This window comes from Hibiscus syriacus, unplaced genomic scaffold (assembly GCF_006381635.1).
Source record: "Hibiscus syriacus cultivar Baekdansim isolate YM2019G1 unplaced genomic scaffold, ASM638163v2 tig00111495_pilon, whole genome shotgun sequence".
Lineage (NCBI taxonomy): Eukaryota > Viridiplantae > Streptophyta > Magnoliopsida > Malvales > Malvaceae > Hibiscus > Hibiscus syriacus.
Genome location: NW_024063103.1, coordinates 821,403 through 846,525, shown reverse-complemented (window position 1 = coordinate 846,525; position 25,123 = coordinate 821,403). Strand labels below are relative to the sequence as shown.

Below are 25,123 nucleotides of genomic sequence, written 5' to 3'. Positions count from 1 at the left end.
CCGAGTTCGTGACAAAATGCTTGGTATGTCAGCAAGTTAAGGCGGAACACCAAGTTCCTTTGGGTTTGCTTCAACCAATCTAAAACCTCAGTGGAAGTGGGAAAGAGTGACGGTGGACTTTGTAACTGGGTTACCTATGACTAGGCAAAGGCATGACACAATATGGGTTATTGTGGATATATTGACTAATTCAACTCATTTTCTCCCAGTGCGGATGGATTTCACCTTAGAGAGGTTAACATAGTTGTATATTCGTGAGATAGTGAGGTTGCATAGGGTTCCAACATCAATCATATTTAATAGGGATCCTCCTTTCACTTCCTAATTTTAAAAAGCTCTTCACCAATCCTTAGGCACCAAACTACGGTTTAGCACCACTTTCTAGCCTCATACAGACGATCATTCATACCATTTTATTCAAATTCTCGAAGATAAGCTTAGGTGCACGATTATGGACCTTGAAGGCAGTTGTGAGAACCACCTACCACTAGTGGAGTTCGCGTAGAATAGCAGCTACCAGTATAGCATCCAAATAGCTCCTTACGAGGCTTTGTATAGATGCAAGTATAGGACTCCCCTATGTTAGACCGAGCTTAGTGAAGGAAAGTTAGTGGGTCTTGACTTAATTAGAGAAACAGACGAGAAAGTGTGGTTGATTCAGAGTCGACTAAAAGAAGTTTTCGATAGATAAATGTCATATGTGGACTTAAAACGCAATGACATAGAGCTTACTATGGAAGATAATATGTTATTTAAGGTATCTCCATGGAAAAAGGAGCTTCATTTTGGGTTCAAAGGAAAGCTTACCCCACGATTCATAGGACCATATGATATTCTCGAGAGGATTGGACCCGTAGCATACCGTTTAGCCTTGCCTCTGGAGTTGGAACATATTCATAATGTGTACCCCGTGTCTATGTTAAGGAGATACCATTCCGACCCTTCCCACATTATACCGCTAGAGTAAAACCATGTAAGTCATACGAAGAGGAGCCATTAAGGATCTTGGCAAAGGATGTCAAAGAGCTAAGGAATAAAAAGATTCATTTAGTGAAGGTATTGAGGAGAAACCATGGTGTTGAAGAAGCGATATGGAAAACCGATGAAGACATGTAACTTCAGTATCTGCATATTTTGTATTCAAGTAAAATTTTGAGGACGGGATTTCTTATTAGAATGGAAAAGTTGTAATGCCCCAAATCTCGGGTTAGTAGTTCGGGTTGATCTGAGACATATAAATAAAGCCTAAAAGACTTATTAGAATAGTTTAGAATCTAGTTAAGTTGGAATTGGGCTTAGATTGGGCCCAAGTGATAGGATTTTAGGAGGAGTTATTAAGATATAAAAAGAAATATGACCAAAATTGAAATTAACCCAATTTTTAACTCTATAGCTAAAACCCCCTTATTTTTTATGATTTTTGTGAGAACCACTCCACCCCTTTTCCTCGCTAAACACTCTTCCCCTTTTCTTCATCTTTCTCTCTTCTTCTTCCTCTTCAAGGTGAAAACTTTAAGAAATTCAAGCCTATTTGAGTTTAGTAAATGTAAGGATGTTAATCTTTATTTCAAGAGCTTCAATTTAAGCCCCATATTCCAAGCTTTAAGATTATGAGCCAAAAATGGGTTTCAAGGAAGTTTAAGAGAATAAAGTGATTCTAGTTTGCTTTTAGTGGATTCAAGTTGTAGGGGTATTGTTAAATTTAATCCAAGCTTCTAAATGAGTTAGTAACTCATTTACTTTTTCTTTGATTAGTGAAAGAAGTGGGAGAAAACTCAAAGGTAAGGGGAAAATAAAAGTTGACCCTTGGATATTTTTTTGGGAGTTTTCATCAGCTAGATAACCAAGGTAACACATTTTTAACCTAACTATACCATTTGTACACCTTTTAGTGCATCTGTTTAGCTTGCAATAACTTTGGAAATATATGAGCATATTTATTTTAAATTTTAGGTTTATGTGTTTTTAAGTTATATGTTGACTCCTTATGACCTCAATAAACTCAAACAAGATGTTAATAACATTTGAGGACCTCTTAAGGAATTTTAGGGTGCTTAGAAAGGGTTTTAAAATACTCAAACAAGGCATTTTCGAGTACCAGTATTGGTACTGAATGAACAATAACGATATTGTTCTTAAGCAAGGCAAAAATCTAAGGGATTTTGGGTACTACTATCGATACTCTCATGCATAGAGTATCAATACTGAAGGCTCGATTTCGATACCTAGAGGAGGGGTTTCAATATTGTTTTCCCATAGGATAATTTTGGTACCGATACATATAGGAGTATCAATAGAAAGGGTAGAGTATCAATACTCCCAATAGGGGTATCGATACTACCCCTTTTCACATAGTTATTTTAAGCTGTCAATATCGATACTAAAAAAGGCAGTATCGATACTCCTGGGTCAGTATCAATATTGAGAGGATCACCAGCGATACCACTACTGTCACACCCCAAAAATAAGTCCAAAAATTCTCTTAAATTTTTTTCGAGGACTAAATTGAATATTAATTAAATTCATGAGCCAAAGTGAAATTTTGATTAAATTTTGTATCCAATTTCAGAAAGCAACAAAAGATGAAGGACCTATGGCATGTTTTTGCCTTTTTTTTAGGGTTTATATAACCCAAAATCAGGAAAAAATTTAATTTATTTTTTCTCTCTTTAATATTTTCCTCTTTTAGAAACAAAACTTTGATCGTCGATTCGTCACCGACCGTTGCTCTGTTTTTGACACCTTACGCACCATCGTATTATTTGCGTCGTCTCAAATGCACCTGTGTCATTCTTATCTCCGTTGTCACTAGCGTGTGAGGGGGTGAGGAATATCAAGTTTCTGACATTTCGAAATCGAGCTCTCCACTGGTCACCGTTGTCAACCGAGCTCGGTAAGTGTCTCAAAACCCTTTAAAATGCACTAAGAAAATTTTTGGAATTTTTCGACCCTGTAAAACCCCGCACGCGCCTCCACACGTCGCCCTATGCGTGGGGAAAGTTCACCGCGTGGTGGACTGCTTGGATATGGCCCGATCCGACCCGACTCATTGACCCGAACTACTTGCCCGAACCCGACCCACTTGCCCGACCCGATCCGACTCAGTCCAACATGAACCGTTGACTTTGACAAAAAAAGTCAAAATTTTTTAAAAGCCATATTTTATGTTTTTTGACATTCTGAGTCTGATTCCGAAGTTCGTTTTGCCAAATTCTAACCCAAAAGCCTCGAATCGAGCTTGTTAACCAAAAAATGCTTATTATTTTTAGCATTTTTGCTTATTTATTTGAGATTTGGTTATGGAATTGACCAAGAAGATATTTTTATGAAGGTACTCGTGTTTCACCTGACCGAGGGTCAATTAAATTCAGTATTTCTCGTCCGTCAAATCCGCTCGATCCGTATTTTACGAGAGTTACCCGTAGGTTTCCGTAAATTGTTTAAATAAAGGTTAATATTATTCATATTATGATTCCGATATGGATTTTTTGATTCGTAGGATCTAGCTCTGCCGCTGATCGTGATCGACAAACTCAGTAGTAGGCTTCCCTATCAGACTACTCAGATCGATATAGGTGTGTTTCCTGTTGGTGTTACATTATTGTTTTCAACTATCTGTCTGAATTGTTTTAGATTTCTGATAATACTAAATATTTTTAAGACACAATACTTGATTTTCTAAACAAGATTTATCTGGTATATGATTTACTTTATATTTCTGTTATGATCTCTGGATTTCCGTATTTTCGTATCTGATTTTTGAAAATGGAATATTTTCATGTTTTAATGGATTAAACTACCGTTTTCATTCGACTACATACATGTTATTTATATCATTGGGGGTCTTATTAGAGGAAGTATCTCAGGCCTAGTCTATGACTTGTAAGACCTTACCGCTTTTCGCAGGCTCCTCGGCTTTGTGCTCAGGGTAAGTCCTTACTGTAGGCTCCTCGGCTTTGTACTAAGGGTAAGTCCTTACTGCAGGCTCCTCGACTTTGTGCTCAGGATAAAACCTTACTGCAGGCTCCTCTGCTTTGTGCACAGGGTAAGCCCTTACTGGGTTTACAAGTGGGTGTTTGGTTCTGGGGAACCTACACATTCTGGTGATCGGACAAGGGTAGTGTTCATGTTTTTAAAACATGTTTGATAAACCGATTTTACTGAAATATTTTATTTGTATGTTTTTGTACATCATAAGGAGCACACTGAGCTTTCTAGCTCATTCCGTAAATTTTAACATTTTCAGATAATAGCATACTAGGTTAGCAAACTTGACATCAAGAGGACCGACTTCTCCTAATTTTGTAGCATTGTATATTTCTATATACATTTATGTTATATTTTTGTGACACGTGTTTTGCTATCGTCTTGATATATCTATATTACGGATATTTTGTTTCGTAAATATTTTATACATTTTCTATGGTATTTTTATATGTATATGTTTTATACAATTTTCTGACATGTGTATACATATATGTTTATCATATGAATCTTTCTTATGGATTTTAACGTTGTTTTAAATATGAAAAAAATTTATGAATGCGATATGTGACTACCTAAATTTGGGCATAACGTCCAGGCCAGGTCTAAGGAGTTACAACTACCCTGTTCAAATCAAGAAATCATGGGAATCTTAAGGCATTATCGAAGGACCTAAAACATCTTTAAACTCTCCAATAAGATATCAAGTGAGAACAATATTAACGATGTGAGTTTACCTAACCCTATAACTTAAGGAATCATAAAACTAGCCTTGCGTGATGTTTGGAAAATGAAACGGACACCTGGATCGCTCTAGTGGAAGAAGAAATGATTCTATGTTAGGATATCTGGCCAAATTAAAGATAGTTCACTAGGCACTTCTTTGCTAACTAGGCGTAGATGCCCCAAGGCTCGACGAAGAAGATTAGCCGGGTGTGTAGTTTCCAGTGTAGAATTTTGGATCCCACCCCAGGTAGGTTAGAGGGTTGCATGAGCTCTGAGATGTAGCCCCTCAGCCGCACCATGATTCCTACCTTTGTATGTATGATTTAGCTTAGCATACTTGTTTGCTAATAGTGTGTTGTAAGCATGTGCATTAGAGGTTGCATGTAGTATAGTTTGGTTATTAGTGTGGCACTGAGCTTGTGAGCTCACCATTCGAAATTTGTTTCCGTACGCAGGTTAGTAGAATGAGCTTTTAGACGGACCATCACCTAGATCACCTTTCAGTTAGTCGTCAGCTGTTGAGTATGTCTCAGATTCATTATTAGTAAGCATGTATCATATATGGACCCTTATGTGTTTGAGTCGAGTCGATATGTTTTAGATACTTTGTATATTGCACTTAAAATTATTTTTGGGGCTCCCGTAATAGTAAATAATTACCATATATTTATTTTGCTATTTTTGTGATGAATGTACTTTTAAAGTGAAAGAATATGTCGTTTTAGAAGAAAAAGTTTTGGGCCAGCCGCTCTGGTGGTCCGTGTGACACCTTAATCCATCGATCTTTAGGTCTTACTAGATTAGGACGTTACAATTACAATATTAAAACTTAAAAAAATAATATGTCAATATTCTTTTAAATTGATACTAAATTTATAAAAGAAAATTAAAACAATAAGGTGTCGATATTCAGTATGACTCCATCACTGACCAATTTGAGAATGCTTCTGATAATGGAAAAGTGATTTTCCACCCCATAAGTAATGTAAAATACTCAAAAATTGATTCAAAATCATGGTTGGAAAAGTGATTTTCAACCTAACTTCAAAAGTATAAACTTTTAGTTTTGTTGTGAAAAATCACTTTTGACGTAAAATTATATTTCCATCGTGTAATTTTAGTTTATAACATAATGCTTAAAATGATTATTTTATATTTTCAAAATCAATTTTAATAGTAGTCTTAATCAAACAGTTAAATTTTAAAATATAATTTCATAAATATTTTTTACAATATTTTTTAAAATCAATTTTCAAAAGTAAAACCAAACTAGCTTAAAACATTGACAAAGTTACTCAAATATATATATTTATATATGCATATATGCGCGAGCGCGAGCGCGAGCGCAAGCGCAAGCGTCTACATTTCACGCAGTCATGTAAATGTAGCCCTTTTTTAATATCATAAACTATGCTTAGAATTTTAAACATGAAAAGAACAGTTATACTAATAATTTAAATGGGGTTTGACTGGGATTATATTTTAGCTCTTGTGCACCTAATGCAACCCCATGCAAACTATACCCTTCAAAATTAAAGTATATCCCATAAAGTAATGGGATATTCCCTTTTTAGAGGGTTGAGGATGCAGGAGGATATACGGTTGTGAATATTCTTTTCATAATTTGTCTTATGGGTGCATTTACATGAGACTTATGGGTGCATTCACATCAGATTTGTGTACATATGAGAGTGATTTGAATTTGTTTTCATTGATAATCATTATTTAAAATAATAGTAAAATAGTAGTTGTTTTATATTTATATAATTAACTGCAAAAAATTAATTTTAATTATTAAATATGAATTTATATTAAATCCAACCAGTTCTAATTTGATTTAAAAAATATATGTACAAATCCTATACCTATATCTTTAGGTAGGTCTAATTTGCATGAGTAATGATTTTTTTAATTTGATATATTAAATGTGTAATTTTGTGTGTTATTTTGGTAATTTCATTAGATTGTATTACATATGTAACACCTTCAACCTGATCTAGTCAAAAATAAGTTTGACGATGTTACTTAAATTGATTAGAATCAATAACTTTTAACCTAGTTCAAATGTTGGATAATTAATTAATTAAATTATAATTTTAGGAACTAAATTATCATTACAATTTTAATCATGGACTAATTACATAATTTAGCATAGTTTAGGATCATATCATAATCATTATCAACTACCAATGACTAAATTAAACAAATAATTTAGCATAGTTTAGGATCATATCATAATCATTATCAACGGTTAATGACTAAATTAAACAATCTTAAACATTTATTATTTTTTATATCGATATTGTTCATACAATATCGATATTATCTTATAAGAGTACTGATACTAGATGAACGATATTGATGCTGAATTATATTTCTCAACTTTAAAGCTCATTTTAGTATCGATACATTAATCCAGTATCGAATATACAAGTATAACATCGATACTAATTCACGATATCAATACCCTTTTAGGGTTATGAGATTTGGATCAATTTAATGAGTATCGATACCCAAGCAATCAATATGGATACTACAAGTATAGTACTGATACTCTACACTAATATTGATACTAGAAATAATATTGATGTTTCCCTATAAGTTTTTTGTATCGATACCCCTTGTTTCAATATTAATACCATATGCAATATACTCTACACCAAATTTGACCGAGACTATATGCAACATATACATGGTGTAATGACACGTCAATTATGTATCATATCATCAATTTCACCCATATTTTGAAAGGACGAGACCTTCTCTGACCTATATGATATGGTTCACCACTGACGATATGATTATCGTGTTAGGTTGGACTTGATCCGTTGTCCAAATAACAAAGATTAGTTGAGGATTAGTGTAAGGTTGAACAATTCGTTGAAAACCTTCAAACAAATATCACGATGAAGATGGCCTAAAACATTCGAATCCTCTAAACCATAAAATAATTAAAAATGTAAATAAACTGATTATGCACAAATGATAATAAAAACAAAAGATTAGCTTTTAAACTGTGTAATTAACAGCAAAATGGACTATCTTAGCTGGAATAGCTATCACCTTAATTGGAAATTTCCCGATGCCAACCTTCAAATACTTTCATCTTTTAAAGATTTGCTTTTTATCTTGCCCAAATTATGTTTTACTTATTCTTATACTTTTCTGTAGGTTTTTTTTTTAAACTTGTAACTATTTTTCATGGCCATGTTAATCATAATTTCCAACCATTTAAATGCATTATTTTTTCAAAATTAGAGTGAGTAATTTATTAATGAACTTAGCATTATTATCATTGCAATTATAGTGAAATGAATTTATTTAATTTTTCATTTTAGCAAATAAAATCAACAACAAATTATGATTGATGTGTAAATTTTGAAAAATAAAAGATTTATATATTTTAGTATCTAAATTTAACTTATCAGTATCCAATAATAAATACTAATAATTTTACGTTATTTTGTTCCTATAAAGTTAAAACCGATTTGTTTACTTGCCTTTTTTAAAAATTGATTTCAATTAACATCATAACACCAATTAAATAAAAAAATGTTAGGATGATATTATCATTTTAATTTATTAAAAAAAACCCACAAAAATCACTCACAGAAAAGTAATGCCAGATTCTAATATATCATAATCCAAAATTTTCTTTCCCTCAAATCAAAAATCAAAATTAAATGGATAAGGCAGAAATTCCATCCTTTTCACAAATGTTCTTCTTCTTGCCCTGCTAGATATTTTAGTTTCAACTAACCATTTGTTATTATATTTGTTTAAACAATTTCATGGTGCTTCTTCATTTTGTTTTCTTTTTTGGCTGTTGCTTGTGTGTACTATAAACCCCACCTCCCATTTCCCCCTATATATCATGATAATTGATATCTCGTCTTCCATTCTCCACCACATTCATAACCCAAAAAACCAATCTTTTTTCTTTCTCATGCCATAGTCACTAAATCCCTTGTTTTGGTTCCTCATTTCTTGCATCAATGGCGGATTCAAGGAGGTACATTTCCAAAACGGAGCTTGAAAGTCACAAGAAGCCTGGAGATCTTTGGATCTCTATACAGGGCAAGATCTACGATGTCACCGAATGGAGTGTCGACCACCCTGGAGGGGCAGTCCCTTTGCTGAATCTAGGCGGCCAAGACGCCACCGATGCCTTTGTAGCATATCATCCGGGTATAGCTTGGCAATATCTCGATAAGTTCTTCACTGGGTACTATCTCGAGGACTACTCTGTCTCGGAGGTATCGAAGGATTACAGACGGCTGGCTGCCGAGTTTTCAAAGATGGGTCTTTTCGAAAAGAAAGGACACGTTACTTGCATCTTGATTTGCATCATAGCATTGTTGTTTTCCATCAGTGTTTACGGTGTTTTGTTCTCTGACAGCTCTTGGGTTCACCTCATTTGTGGTGGGTTGATGGGGTTTTTGTGGATACAGAGCGGCTGGATCGGACATGATTCTGGGCATTACGTGGTGATGACTAACCGAAAAATCAATAGATTTGCTCAGCTCCTCTCTGGGAATTGCCTTGCAGGGATCAGTATGGGATGGTGGAAATGGACTCACAATGCTCATCACATTGCTTGCAACAGTCTCGATTTCGATCCCGATCTTCAGCACATGCCGTTTTTCACGGTATCTTCCAAGTTCTTTAATTCAATCACATCTGCTTTCTATGGAAGGAAGATGAACTTTGATTCTTTCACTAGGTTCTTGGTTAGTTACCAGCATTGGACATTTTATCCTGTGATGTGCTTTGCTAGGATTAATCTGTTTGCACAATCTTTCTTGTTGTTGTTCTCTAAGAGGAAGGTCCCAAATAAGGGTCAGGAGATTTTGGGTCTCCTTGTTTTTTGGACTTGGTATCCACTGCTTGTCTCTTGCTTGCCTAATTTGCATGAAAGAGTGATGTTTGTGGTTGCCAGTTTTGCTGTAACCGGAATCCAACATGTTCAGTTCTGCCTAAACCATTTTTCGTCTAGCGTTTACATCGGACCTCCAAGTGGGAACAATTGGTTCGAGATGCAAACCGATGGGACGCTTAACATATCATGTTCATCATGGATGGATTGGTTTTATGGTGGCCTGCAATTCCAGGTTGAGCACCATTTGTTTCCAAGGTTGCCAAGGTGCCATCTGCGGAAAATCTCACCATTGGTCAAGGAGCTATGCAAGAAACACAACCTGGCGTACAATTGCGGTTCGTTTTGGAAGGCTAACGTGATGACTATCGAGACTCTTAGATCGGCCGCGTTGCAGGCCAGGGTTCTCAGCAATGCAGTTCCAAAGAACTTGGTATGGGAAGCTGTCAACACTCATGGGTGAGAAATTTGGGATTGAAAATGTGAAGGCTCCTCTATGTTTTGTCATTGCTGCGAGGTCTTCAATTATTATTTACGCTTATGTTTTTTTTTTATGATTAAAAGTACTCGGGTCTCTTTCTATGCTTTTACGTCCATTACTCTGAGATTCATAGATCAAATCTAAAATGGCTTTTAGTATCAAGTTTTGCTTTATCAAATTCTTGCTTCATTGGGTAGCTCTGGTTTGCATTTGCCATCAATTAACAGACAATCTGATTGGGAAAGTGGACCCTAAAAGTAGCATTGCCAGCTTAGAATGTGGACCAATGCTCAGAGCCAATTGAGGTTTATTTGGCAAGATACTAGTCGATGAGTGATAAGTGGTAGGGCCGGAGGACCCAAACCCAAATTAATAATGACCACTTGTTTACATTGAAGAGTGTTGGGACTTGGGGCCACTAATAAACAACGAATTGGTAAGCTGAGTTGGGTGAATTCATTTGGGTTTGTTAATTGTTTTCCCTATATCAATCATTGTTGGTTTAGGTGATGCTGGAGTGAATTGTTAACTTTGTATGGTCAATTTGGATTTTTCAGTCGGATTATTTTGTTAACCATTTTTATAATCAAATTGAAATCAATTAAATCGATTTTCAAGGTCAAACCAAACTTAACACACAATGGGTTTGATTCCATCATATATTGAAGGCGTGTAAAAGATTTGTAATGGAACAAAGACAAAGCCCATAGATAGATTTAGGTGGATTACTCTTCGATGAATAGGTTTTAAATTATTAGAAGAAAAATTTATTTTCAAAAAGAGTAATTGGAGCTACAAAAAGAAAAATTCTATATCGATTTAAGAGTATATGATTCAAATTTGATAAAAAAAAGAAAGAAAATTTAAAGAAATAAGAAAACTAGAAACTGAATAAAAAAATTAAATTACTTTGTTAAATATCAAAATAATTTTATTCTGAACACTGGTTTTTTAAATTAACAAAATCTAAACTTGAAAATCAACTTATTAATTTAATTTAACCAATGGCGTCTACATTTGACCTTGTTGTTCCGACTCTGAAGCTCATAAAGAAGAAGATACCATTGATTTCAGTAAGCACATTGGTCCCCACGCAATTCCAAGCACTTCATTTTACTAGAAAAGGTCAAAAGTTAAAGCCCTTTTTTTTTATCAGTTATCAGTTACTTTCACACTTTTTAATGGCTTCCTCTTCTCTCGTAAAAGATTTCAACAGATAGAGCTTGGCAATTGCATTGAGGAAAGGCGGGACAAAATAAACTGCAATTAAATTACTTGTACTAATTCTCTCGAGCTATTATAACATCTATTTTGGAATTTAAGATAAAACAATTGGATTCAAAAAATAAAAACCTAAACTTTTTTGTTCTCAAAAGGTCCAGTTCCAGATCTTTATCCTTAGATCAACTTTACATTTAGCCCCAGAAACGTTAGCCAACGACGGCGACATACCTTTGGGAATACTCCCTTTAATCCCATCGCAGGTAACCCTAATTCCCACCTTCTTGCTCCCCGATCCACCCATTTTCACCATCACTCTGGTATCCATTTCAATTTTCAAGGACACCCCATTTTTCTTCTTCAGACCCGGTCTTAAGCTGTTCACCGTATCCACATCCAGATCACTCGACGTCGTCACCACCACCCCCCTGAAAGTGGTGTCGTTTTTTCTGTCACTGACGAATGCCGGCAATGCTCCGTGGCCTAAGAACACGTCGCTGTTGCTCGACACGCATGAGACGACGAAGGGGTCGTAAGAGAAGGAGATATATGAGTTTGGGTTTTTGGAAGAAAGGGTTAGGTTGAAAAGGGTTAAGAGGTGGGAGGAGGAGGAGTCGGCGGAGGTCGTTAAGTTCAGACGGTGGACGCGGAGTGAAGCGAGGGTGAAAGAGGGGAGTTGAGGGCGGTAAAGGACGTAGAGCACGGTGCCAGTTATGGCACCCAAAAGCACGAGTACGAGAATTACGAGGATGGACCAGCAACAGAAGCAACAACAACAGTTCCGCCGAGGACGATTTTGGTGACGGCGGTTATAGGGTTGCGGACGGTACGGTGGGCGTGAAGTGGGGTTGTAAAGATGGGATGTTTTGGTACCGCCGTTTGGTGTAGCTGTTTTGCTGGCCGCAAGTCCACCGGCGCCGCCTTTGGCGGCAGGTGGAGCAGCAGCTGTGGCGGTGGGTTTGGAGGTAGGGATTTTCTCTGACATTCTGAAAAAGAAGGTGTGGAATGTGTAAACGAGAGAGAGAATTTCAAAGGCAAGAAAATGAAGGGAAAGTGGAAAGGTGCAATCCAGCCAAAGAGGACGATGCCACCTCACCAGATTCTATAATTTGTTTTCATTACAACGAAAATATTAGCTATATTCAATGTATTATTAAATCATTAAATTGATTTCACTGTTCTAAAATTCTAACTGTTATAAAACTTTGCTATTTAGCCATTGGCTTGGCTTGGAACATGTACTAGACATGTTTGAGTTAGAGTCACCGTTGATGCCTACTTATCTGAATTTTTTAGGGCGTGGCTAGTCAAGATTCTAAAAAATTAAAAATCATTCTTAAAAGTACTAAATTTAAGGGTAAGCTATACTAGTGACCATTTAACTATTATCAGATTTTAATTTGATTATCAATATTTTGATTTAATCAATCAGACCACTCAACTATTTTGATTAATAGAATTCATGCAGATCCAATCCAAGCTCCCATTTATTATTGAGTCACTCATAAATTATTTACTTTTTATTTTGGTCATATAACTATTTTTTATTTTAAATGGCACTTAATTTATATTTTGGTCACTCATCTTTAAAAATTTAACAATGATGTTGACATGTCATCATAAGGTAATGCCATATCATGATTGAAAAATAATTAAAAAATGTCATGTTAACATCGTTAAATTTTTTTAATGGTGAGTGATCAAAATACACCAAAATGTAAGGTTAACTATGATTTTGAAAAAAATAATAGTTGAGTGACCAAAACATAAATTACGTAATACACGGGTGTCTAAATAGTTAGTTTACCCTAAATTAAAAAATGTATGAATTATTAGATAAACATTTCATTATGTTTATCTTGCCTTAGTCTATAAAATTTTTATGGCTGACAGTTCAAATATTTTGATATAATTACAGAAGTGGTCTATATTACTTATATATTCTTTTAATTTGATCTTAATTTTAATAAATTAAAAGTTTTATTTACCACATGTATCACCCTCTTGTTGAAACAAAATAGATCAACACACAAGGAGAGCAAGAGGAATAGAACTAAAGACCGACCAGGTGAGATAAAAGGCAACAAACCATTGAGCCAATGATCATTTATTATAGTTTAAACAACAAATAATATATATCCTATAACTTAGTATGTAAATACTTTACTCAAAATTAATAATATTTTAACTTAAGAATGAAATATCTTTGAATTTGAGATATTTCAAGAACATTTTTTTAAAGTTAAAGATAAGTATAAAATATATATTTTGAAGTTAAAATAAGAATAAGATATATTTTTAGTGAAGATAAGATTAAAATATATATTTTTCATATTAAAATAAAAATAAAATATATTTAATTAGTTAAGAAAAAAAATAAAATAATTTTAAATACTTATTTTGACAAAAAGAATATTACAAAAAATAATCCAGTGTTTGCAAATTAAAGTAAATTTATTAAAGTAGAGGTTATGGTATCTCTCATTGTTGTTTTCCATCAGTGTTTACGGTGTTTTGTTCTCTGACAGCTCTTGGGTTCACCTCATTGTGGTGGGTTGATGGGGTTTTTGTGGATACAGAGCGGCTGGATCGGACATGATTCTGGGCATTACGTGGTGATGACTAACCGAAAAATCAATAGATTTGCTCAGCTCCTCTCTGGGAATTGCCTGCAGGGATCAGTATGGGATGGTGGAAATGGACTCACAATGCTCATCACATTGCTTCAACAGTCTCGATTTTCGATCCCCGATCTTCAGCACATGCCGTTTTTCACGGTATCTTCCAAGTTCTTTAATTCAATCACATCTGCTTTCTATGGAAGGAAGATGAACTTTGATTCTTTCACTAGGTTCTTGGTTAGTTACCAGCATTGGACATTTTATCCTGTGATGTGCTTTGCTAGGATTAATCTGTTTGCACAATCTTTCTTGTTGTTGTTCTCTAAGAAGGTCCCAAATAAGGGTCAGGAGATTTTGGGTCTCCTGTTTTTTTTTTTGGACTTGGTATCCACTGTCTCTTGCTTGCCTAATTTGCATGAAAGAGTGATGTTTGTGGTTGCCAGTTTTGCTGTAACCGGAATCCAACATGTTCAGTTTCTGCCTAAACCATTTTTCGTCTAGCGTTACATCGGACTCCAAGTGGGAACATTGGTTCGAGATGCAAACCGATGGGACGCTTAACATATCATGTTCATCATGGATGGATTGGTTTTATGGTGGCCTGCAATTCCAGGTTGAGCACCATTTGTTCCAAGGTTGCCAAGGTGCCATCTGCGGAAAATCTCACCATTGGTCAAGGAGCTATGCAAGAAACACAACTGGCGTACAATTGCGGTTCGTTTTGGAAGGCTAACGTGATGACTATCGAGACTCTTAGATCGGCCGCGTTGCAGGCCAGGGTTCTCAGCAATGCAGTTCCAAAGAACTTGGTATGGGAAGCTGTCAACACTCATGGGTGAGAAATTTGGGATGAAAATGTGAAGGCTCTCTATGTTTTGTCATTGCTGCGAGGTCTTCAATTATTATTTACGCTTATGTTTTTTTTTTTATGATTAAAAGTACTCGGGTCTTTCTATTCTACGTCTTACTCCATTTCATAGATCAATCTAAAATGGCTTTTAGTATCAAGTTTTGCTTTATTTCTTGCTTCATTGGTAGCTCTGGTTTGCATTTGCCATCAATTAACAGACAATCTGATTGGGAAAGTGGACCCTAAAATGTAGCATTGCCAGCTTAGAATGTGGACCAATGCTCAGAGCCAATTGAGGTTTATTTGGCAAGATACTAGTCGATGAGTGATAAGTGGTAGGGCCGGAGGACCCAAACCCAAATTAATAATGACCACTTGTTTACCTTGAAGAGTGTGGGACTTGGGGCACTAATAAACAACGAATTGGTAAGCTGAGTTGGGTGAATTCATTTGGTTTGTTAATTGTTTTCCCTATATCAATCATTGTTGGTTTAGGTGATGCTGGAGTGAATTGTTAACTTTGTATGGTCTTTGGATTTTTCAGTCGGATTATTTTGTTAACCATTTTTATAATCAAATTGAAATCAATTAAATCGATTTTCAAGGTCAAACCAAAATTAACACACAATGGGTTTGATTCCATCATATATTGAAGGCGTGTAAAAGATTTGTAATGGAACAAAGACAAAGCCCATAGATAGATTTAGGTGGATTACTCTTCGATGAATAGGTTTTAAATTATTAAAAAAATTTATTTTCAAAAGAGTAATTGGAGCTACAAAAAGAAAAATTCTATATCGATTTAAGAGTATATGATTCAAATTTGATAAAAAAAAAGAAAGAAAATTTAAAGAAATAAGAAAACTAGAAACTGAATAAAAAAATTAAATTACTTTGTTAAATATCAAAATAATTTTATTCTGAACACTGGTTTTTTAAATTAACAAATCTAAACTTGAAAATCAACTTATTAATTTAATTTAACCAATGGCGTCTACATTTGACCTTGTTGTTCCGACTCTGAAGCTCATAAAAGAGAGATACCATTGATTTCAGTAAGCACATTGGTCCCCACGCAATTCCAAGCACTTCATTTTACTAGAAAAGGTCAAAAGTTAAAGCCCTTTTTTTTTTTTATCAGTTATCAGTTACTTTCACACTTTTTAATGGCTTCCTCTTCTCTCGTAAAAGATTTCAACAGATAGAGCTTGGCAATTGCATTGAGGAAAGGCGGACAAAATAAACTGCAATTAAATTACTTGTACTAATTCTCTCGAGCTATTATAACATCTATTTGGAATTTAAGATAAACAATTGGATTCAAAAAATAAAAACCTAAACTTTTTTGTTCTCAAAAGGTCCAGTTCCAGATCTTTATCCTTAGATCAACTTTACATTTAGCCCCAGAAACGTTAGCCAACGACGGAAACTGTAACTTGGAATATCCCTTAAAATGGCCCATTTTTTTCAACTCACCAAAAGCTCGTTCAATCACACTACATAATGATGAAGGTGAGTGATTGAATATCTATTCTTTACCCGATATAAGTCTACCTCTACGAAAGTCAGGTAAATGATATCGTTTTCCTTTATAAGGCTCGAGAAAATCTCTCACTTGAGGATATCCGAAATCAATGAGATAATGTTTTTCTATATATCACAATACAAGAAATAAACAATTAAATAATTTATATTTAATTTAAAAAATAGATAAAAGACATTTACCATTTGGTGGGTGTTGATCCTTCTCATCCCGTAACGACAAATGTGAAACACATATTAAAATCGCAAATCGCCATGGCATTTTGAGTTGGTACACCTTTTCTTCTTATCTAGGGAATTTGTTCGTTTGGTGGAAGAATGGTAGGAATATGTATACCATCCATTGCACCAATGCAATCCTATAAATAATCATATTATTATACACACATATTCAAAGTAAATAAATATATCATAAACTATGATATTATAATATAAAAATATTACCTTAAAATAAGGCATGTGTCTAGAATCATTGCGTATTTGTTTTGGATTGAACTAAAAGTACAATCATATACTGCAATTATATCGATATCCATCTGAGAAACTTTTTCGAACATAATTATAAAATATTGGTTGATTGTCCATCTAGAACTTTGAAATCTCTCTCGACACTGAAAAATCGATGCACCAATGCCCAATATATATAAAAAGATACCTAACATTTCATAAGAAGAAATGTTCTTTGAACTTTATAAATTATATCTTCTTTCCAGAACTTGCAACAACCTTGTGAATATAGTTTTTGACATTCTAAAATTAATCATGCAATGTGATTCATGATCATTAAGAATCTCTTGAATCCAAACATCACCCTACTGTTTCGAGTTCATGTATGGTTGTTTCAATAAATACTTTTCACAATATAATTGCACAAAGGAAGTTACAACTCTAAACAACCTATTATAGCTCTGCACATGTTACGAAATATCATTATTCTCCTTTTCATCATCATTTTCATCATCATAGGAGCTATTGATGTTACTCATGCTCATCACCTATGAAAAATTATAAGAAAAAAATTAAACATTTTAATGAAAAATTATAAGGATTAAATATAAAACATGTATAAGGAAAAGATTAAACATAAATGACATTTATCAATGTTTAAGTCAAACTAAAAATTATACGAAAGTGACACTTATCAGTGTTCAATAGAACTTTGGTGTTGCATATCTCAAGGATAAATAAAACTAGAAATTCTTGAACTCTCTTATATTTCCATATTAAGCCACTAAACTTTAATCTTAGGAGAAATGGATAAAAACACGATTCATTCTCCTTATTTTGTTATTAGTTTTAACGCGTAAAAGTAGAGTTCACTTGCTTCTAGAACATCCTCTGATATTTCATCAAGTATTTTAATTACTCGTGAAATACCAAATGGATCCATATAAGGAGTTAGACTAGATGTGGTGGTATTACTCACATTTTCAGTTGTACTACGTAGTTTATCAATTTACATAGATAATTTTGCAGCCCCTCCAATTTTCTTTGAAGATTTTCTTTTTTCATTAATTAAATGTGAAGATCTTATCTCATTGGATTTTCATTTTTTTTGCACAAGTTGTGTAGACTCATATTGAATTTTAAGATTTTCATTATTGTCATCAAGTCCTACTTGGTGTAACACATTAGCAACACCCATTGCATTTTCTTCTTCAATTTCTTCAAGTGTCTCATTATAACCATGCTCAATAAAATCATTAGGTATTAGACTGTTAGTAGACTGTTAGTAGGCTGTTAAGTGTATGAATGTATGCGTGAGGTGGTTAACATTGTTAGTAATTTGTTACATGTTAGTTAGGAGTTGGTTAAGGCTGTTAGAGCTATTGTGTAGTTACAACTAGTTGTGCAAGCATGTATATAATACCAGCTGATGTATTGAAGAGACGAATATACATTTTGTTAAGTTTCATTCATTTCTTAATATCTCAATATGGTATCTTTCGCTAAACGTTCTGGGCGGTTTCTTTGTGCTTTCGCTGCTTGAAAAAAAATCATCATGATGAGTACTGACCGGTTGTCTTCTTCAATGGAGAATGTTTCAAGGAATGCTAAGACATTCTCTAATAAGAAGGTTAACGACATTCTCTAATAAGAAAATTAACGACATTCTTTATGAAGAAAATTTTCTGTTATGGAAACAACAAGTGTTGCTCACTGTTCGTAGTCATAGATTAGAATGGCTACTCATAGGTTCGATGACTGCTCCGTCGCAAACGGTGCTTGATGATTCTAGTGAAGCTGTATCGAATGAGTTGTATGAAGAGTTTGTGGTTCAGGATAGTACTCTTGAGTCCTGGTTGCTATCAATGATCAGCCCACAACTTCTACATCAATTTGTGGGTGCTGAAATGGCCTCCGTAGTTTGGAATACGATGCTTCAGTTTTTCTCGAATAGATCTACAACTGTTGTCATTAGCTTCAATTACAAGTTCTAGTCTTTTAAGAAAGGTGATGAGTCAATGAGAGTGTATCTTACTTGAGTTAAAGAAGCATGTGATGCCCTAGCATCTTATGGTTGTGTTGTGTCTCAGAAGATGCATGTTGCAAGTATTTTGAAGGGCTTGGCTCATGAGTATCAGTCTTTTGTGGCTGTCATAACCACGATGCGAGAGTCGGTATCTATTGATACTATTTACACCATGTTGCTGGATGCTGAGACTCGGTTAGTAGGGTTTTGTGATCCACTCGAATCACTCCCTATGAGTGCTCAAGGGCAAATGTCAAGTAAATCTGTAGATTAACCTAAGCGTAATGTTTCATCTAGCCAGATGTACTCTCATGGATGATCAGTTGGTCCAAGACGGGGTCGATCTCGGTTGCAGTGCTAATTGTGTGGGAAGAATGACCATCTGGTTGATCGATGTTGGCATCGATTTGATGAAGATTTTTCTAGAGTTACAGCCAACAGTAACTCTTATTCAAAGAATGAGTCTGGTACTGCTTATTATGTTCTAGTAAAAGTAAGGACGGTGGGTGTGATTGTGGTGCCACTCAGAAGTCTGTATCTCATCAGCTGACATAACTTAAGCCACAAGCTTCTCGTGAGCATTGGATTGTGGATTTGGGTACCACACACCATGTTACTTCTGATGGCATGAATATCACTTAAACGATGGATTTTAACAATCCAGGCAAATTAATTGTTGGTGATGGTGTTGCATTATATGTTAAATCTATTGGTCTATCTCCTTTATATACATCATCTCATGTGTTGTTATTAACTGATTTATTGCATGTGCCAAGAATAACCAAGAATCTACTATCGGTGTGAAAACTTGCTAGGGATAACAACATTTTCTTTGAATTCCATGCACATTAGTGTTGTGTACGTGATAAAAAGACTGGTGCAATTTTGCTTCGAGGAAGAAAAGATGGTGGTTTGTACTCCTTTTTTGTTGATTCATCAGTTGAAGATGGTTCTAAGGCAGAAGTTTATACAACACAATTGTCTAAATCTGTGTATGACTTGTGGCATCAGCGTTTGGGACATCCCTAGCATGATAGCCTAGTAAAAGTTTGTAAGGAACTAAATGTAATTCTTCCTTCAAGTATTAATAAAACGTGTGTTGCCTGCCTAATGGGAAAGAGTCATAAGTAACCATTTCATGCTTCTACAACCGTGTATGATACTTCTTTTCAGTTAGTTTTTACAGATCTTTGAGGATCCTCACATGTTGTCTCAAATGGTTACAAGTACTATGTAATATTTGTTGATGCATGCACCAGACATTCGTGGTTGTATCTGTTAACTGACAAGGCTCAAGCAGTAAATGCTTTTGAGATGTTTCATCAAATGGTTAAGGTGTAGCTTGATTTTCCTATAAAGGCTGTTATTTCAGCTAGTCATCAAGTGGAAGACGAGCTCACCAAGTCACTAACAAAAGGAGTATTTGAGGTGTTCAGGGACAAGTTGCGTGTTTTGCCTTATTAATGAAGAAGAAAGAAGTCAAAGGAGCAAGGAGAATATTAGACTGTTAGTAGGCTGTTAAGTGAATGAATGTACGAGTGAGGTGGTTAACATTGTTAGTGTTAGGGTGTTAGTTAGGAGTGGGTTAAGGTTGTTAGAGTTGTTGTGTAGTTACTTCTAGTTGTGCAAGCATGTATATAATACCAGCTCATATATTGAAGAGATGAATATACATTTGGTTAAGTTTCATTCATTTCTTAATATCTCAATATTAGGTAATATACCCAAAGAAGGTCTTTATGCTTTATCACAAATAGTAATTTTTCTTTTGAACATTTAGTCCAACTTATCTTCTAATTCATGACCAAAGCTTGTAAGTCTGAATCTTTGAGCTTCAGGCGTGATAGTTTTAGTATAGAATTATAAATAAAAAATAAAGCTATTACCACCACTCTTCGGAAGCATTAATGGTTCCTTTTGTAGGATTCCATCCAAGACTAACATCTTTTTCTTTTAGCCTTTTCCAAAGTTTTCATTCTTTTTTTTAATAAATCTCACCTAATATTCAATTGTTTTTGTGTATAAGGCTTCATCGTCTCACATATCATATAATACCTTCACCTTTTTACCATTTTCTCCAACATGTGAAATACTTTTCATCTATTATACATATATTAAAATATTATAAAATTAATAGAGTTTATGCATAAAAATTACAATGAAAGCACAAGTATTCAATTTCTATATATATGTATACAAATTATTTTAGAGTTGATGGAGGTTGTTATATGTATATTCTTATTTATGTTGATGATATCATTCTTACAGATGGTTCTTCTCATGACATTGATGGTGTGGTTCAAGCCTTGTATCAGGATTTTTCCTTGAAGGATCTAGGAGAATTATCCTATTTCTTGGGTATTGAAGTTAAACTTAGTAAGGAATCCTTGGTGTTGTCTCAGAAGAAATACATAGTTGAGCTTTTGGAAAGGACAGATTTGTTGAATGCTACACATTCAGCCACCCCAATGGTAGGTGCTCCAAAGTTGACTCAGGAAGCTGGTGAGTTGTTAACTAATGCCCAATAATATCGTAGTATTGTTGATTCTCTTATATATGTTTGTCATACGAGACCCGATATTGCATTTAGTGTCAACAAGGTAGCTCAATATATGCATGCTCTGCAAGAATTGCATTTGGCTGCAATAATGAGGATACTTCGATATTTAGCTGGAACGTTAAACTATGGTCTCACATTCTCATGCACTGCAAATCACTTGAAATTATGGCATTTGCTGATACTGATTGGGGTGGCAGCCTTGATGACAGACGATCTGTGTCTGGACATATAGTGTTTCTTAGTACATGTCATGTCGTTTGGTGCTCGAGGAAACAGAAAACTATCTCCAGATCTACAGTGGAGGCTGAATATAGAAGTGTAGCTGATGTTGCTGCAGAAGTTACATGGATGAGCTCATTACTATGTGAGTTAGGAGTTGAAAATCGAAATGCACCTATTATTTGGTGTGATAATACAAGTGTTGTTGCGTTGAGCACAAATCCAGTTCATCATGCACAATCAAAACATGTGGATATGGATGAGCATTTTGTTTGTGAGAAAGTAGCAGCTAAACAGATTCAAGTGAATTATGTTTCAGCTATTCATCAACTGGCAGACGAGCTCACCAAGTCACTAACAAAAGGAGTATTTGAGGTGTTCAGGGACAAGTTGTGTGTTTTCCCTTGTTAATGAAGAAGGAAGAAGTCGAAGGAGCAGGAGAATATTAGACTATTAGTAGGTTGTTAAGTGAATGAATGCACGAGTGAGGTGGTTAACATTGTTAGTGTTAGGGTGTTAGTTAGGAGTGGGATAAGGTTGTTAGAGTTGTTGTGTAGTTACAGCTAGTTGTGCAAGCATGTATATAATACCAGCTCATGCATTGAAGAGATGAATATACATTTGGTTAAGTTTCATTCATTTCTTAATATCTAAATATTAGGTAATATACCCAAAGAAGGTCTTTATGCTTTATCATAAATGGTAATTATTCCTTTGAACATTTGGTCCAACTTATCTTCTAATTCATGACCAAAGCCTGTAAGTCTTAATCTTTGAGCTTCAGGCGTGAAAGTTTTAGTATAAAATTATAAATAAAAAATAAAGCTATTCCCACCACTCTTCGGAAGTATTAATGGTTCCTTTTGTAAGAATCCATCCAAGACCAATATCCTTTTCTTTTAGCTTTTTCCAAAGTTTTCATTCTTTTTTTTTAATAAATCTCACCTATTCTTCAATTGTTTTTGTGTATAAGGCTTCATCGTCTCACATATCATATAATACCTTCACCTTTTTAGCATTTTCTCTAACATGTGAAATACTTTTCATCTATTATACATATATTAAAAAATTAAAAAATTAATAGAGTTTATGCATAAAAATTACAATGAAAGCACAAGTATTCAATTTCTATATATATGTATACAAATTATTTTAGAGTTGATGGAGGTTGTTATATGTATATTCTTATTTATGTTGATGATATCATTCTTACAGATGGTTCTTCTCATGACATTGATGGTGTGGTTCAAGCCTTTTATGAGGATTTTTCCTTGAAGGATATAGGAGAATTATCTTACTTCTTGGGCATTGAAGTTAAACGCAGTAAGGAATCCTTGGTGTTGTCTCAGAAGTAATACATAGTTGAGCTTTTGGAAAGGACAGATTTGTTGAGTGCTACAACTTCAGCCACCCCAATGGTAGGTGCTCCAAAGTTGACTCAGGAAGCTGGTGAGTTGTTAACTAATGCCCGATAATATCGTAGTATTGTTGATGCTCTTGTATATGTTTGTCATATGAGACCCGATCTTGCATTTAGTGTCAACAAGGCAGCTCAATATATGCATGCTCCACGAGAATTACATTTGGATGCAGTAAAGAGGATACTTCGATATTTAGCTCGAACGTTAAAATATGGTCTCACATTCTCATGCACTGGCAAATCACTTGAAATTGTGGCATTTGCTGATACTGATTGGGGTGGAAGCCTTGATGACAGACGATCTGTGTCTGGACATATAGTGTTTCTTGGTATATGTCATGTCATTTGGTGCTCGAGGAAACAGAAAATTATCTCCAGGACTACAATGGAGGCTGAATACAGAAGTGTAGCTGATGTTGCTGTAGTAGTTACATGGATGAGCTCATTACTATGTGATTTAGGAGTTTAAAATCGAAATGCACCTGTTATTTGGTGTAATAATACAAGTGTTGTTGTGTTAAGCAAAATCCAGTTCATCTTGTACAATCGAAACATGTGGATATGGATGTGTATTTTGTTTGTGAGAAAGTAGCAGCTAAACAGCTTCAAGTGAATTATGTTTCAGCTAGTCATCAAGTGGCAAACGAGCTCACCAAGTCACTAATAAAAGGAGCATTTGAGGTGTTCAGGGACAAGTAGCGTGTTTTTCCTTGTTAATGAAGAAGGAAGAAGTCGATGGAGCAGGGAGAATATTATACTATTAGTAGGCTGTTAAGTGAGTGAATGTACGAGTGAGGTGGTTAACATTGTTAGTGTTAGGGTGTTAGTTAGGAGTTGGTTAAGGTTGTTAGAGATGTTGTGTAGTTACAGCTAGTTGTGCAAGCATGTATATAATACCAGCTCATGTATTAAAGATATGAATATACATTTTGTTCAGTTTCAGTCATTTCTTAATATCTCAATATTAGGTAATATACCCAAAGAATGTCTCTATGCTTTATCACAAATTGTAATTATTCCTTTGAACATTTGGTCCAATTTATCTTCTAATTCATGACCAAAACCTGTAAGTCTGAATCTTTGAGCTTTAGGCGTGATAGGTTTTGTATAGAATTATAAATAAAAAAATAAAGCTATTCTCACCACTCTTCGGAAGCATCAATGGTTCCTTTTGTAGGATTCCATCTAAGACCAATATCTTTTTCTTTTAGCTTTTTCCATAGTTTTCATTCATTTTTTTAATAAATCTCACATATTCTTCAATTGTTTTTGTGTATAAGGCTTCATCGTCTCACATATCACATAATACCTTCACCTTTTCAGCATTTGCCCCAATATGTGAAATACTTTTCATCTATAATACATATATTATAAAATTATAAAATTAATAGAGTTTATGCATAAAAATTACAATGAAAGCACAAGTATTTAATTTTATATATATATACAAATTATTTTAGAGTTGATAGAGGTTATATGTATATTATTGTCTATGTTGATGATATCATTCTTACAGATGGTTCTTCTCATGACATTGATGGTGTGGTTCAAGGCTTGTATCAGGATTTTTCCTTGAAGGATCTAGGAGAATTATCCTACTTCTTGGGCATTGAAGTTAAACGCAGTAAGGAATCCTTGGTGTTGTCTCAGAAGCAATACATAATTGAGCTTTTGGAAATGAAATATTTGTTGAGTGCTACACCTTCAGACACCCCAATGGTAGGTGCTCCAAAGTTGACTCAAGAAGCTAGTGAGTTGTTAACTAATGCCCGATAATATCGTAGTATTGTTGATGCTCTTGTATATGTTTGTCATATGAGACCCGATCTTGCATTTAGTGTCAACAAGGCAGCTCAATATATGCATGCTCCACGAGAATTGCATTTGGCTATAATATAGAGGATACTTCGATATTTAGCTGGAACGTTAAACTATGGTCTGAAATTCTCAAACACTGGCAAATCACTTGAAATTGTGGCATTTGCTGATACTGATTGGGGTGGCAGCCTTGATGAAAGACGATCTGTGTCTGGACATATAGTGTTTCTTGGTACATGTCATGTCGTTTGGTGCTCGAGGAAACATAAAACTATCTCCAGGTTTACAATGGAGGCTGAATACAGAATTGTAGCTGATGTTGCTGCAGAAGT

The 25,123-nt window shown here is 34.6% G+C and overlaps 2 protein-coding genes and 1 pseudogene across 2 annotated transcripts; 2 read left to right on the top strand and 1 right to left on the bottom strand.

Moving 5' to 3' along the window:
• Window positions 1–8,622: 8,622 nt before the first annotated feature.
• Window positions 8,623–10,240, top strand: LOC120163763 (acyl-lipid (9-3)-desaturase-like). The gene has a single exon (XM_039173601.1). The coding sequence runs from the start codon at window positions 8,706–8,708 to the stop codon at window positions 10,047–10,049; it is 1,344 nt and encodes a 447-aa protein (XP_039029532.1). The 5' UTR covers window positions 8,623–8,705; the 3' UTR covers window positions 10,050–10,240.
• Window positions 10,241–11,331: 1,091 nt separating this feature from the next.
• Window positions 11,332–12,326, bottom strand: LOC120163795 (NDR1/HIN1-like protein 6). The gene has a single exon (XM_039173623.1). It carries the CDS (start codon window positions 12,271–12,273, stop codon window positions 11,437–11,439), a length of 837 nt encoding a protein of 278 aa, XP_039029554.1. The 5' UTR covers window positions 12,274–12,326; the 3' UTR covers window positions 11,332–11,436.
• Window positions 12,327–12,977: 651 nt separating this feature from the next.
• On the top strand, window positions 12,978–14,807 carry LOC120163792 (annotated as a pseudogene).
• Window positions 14,808–25,123: the final 10,316 nt, after the last annotated feature.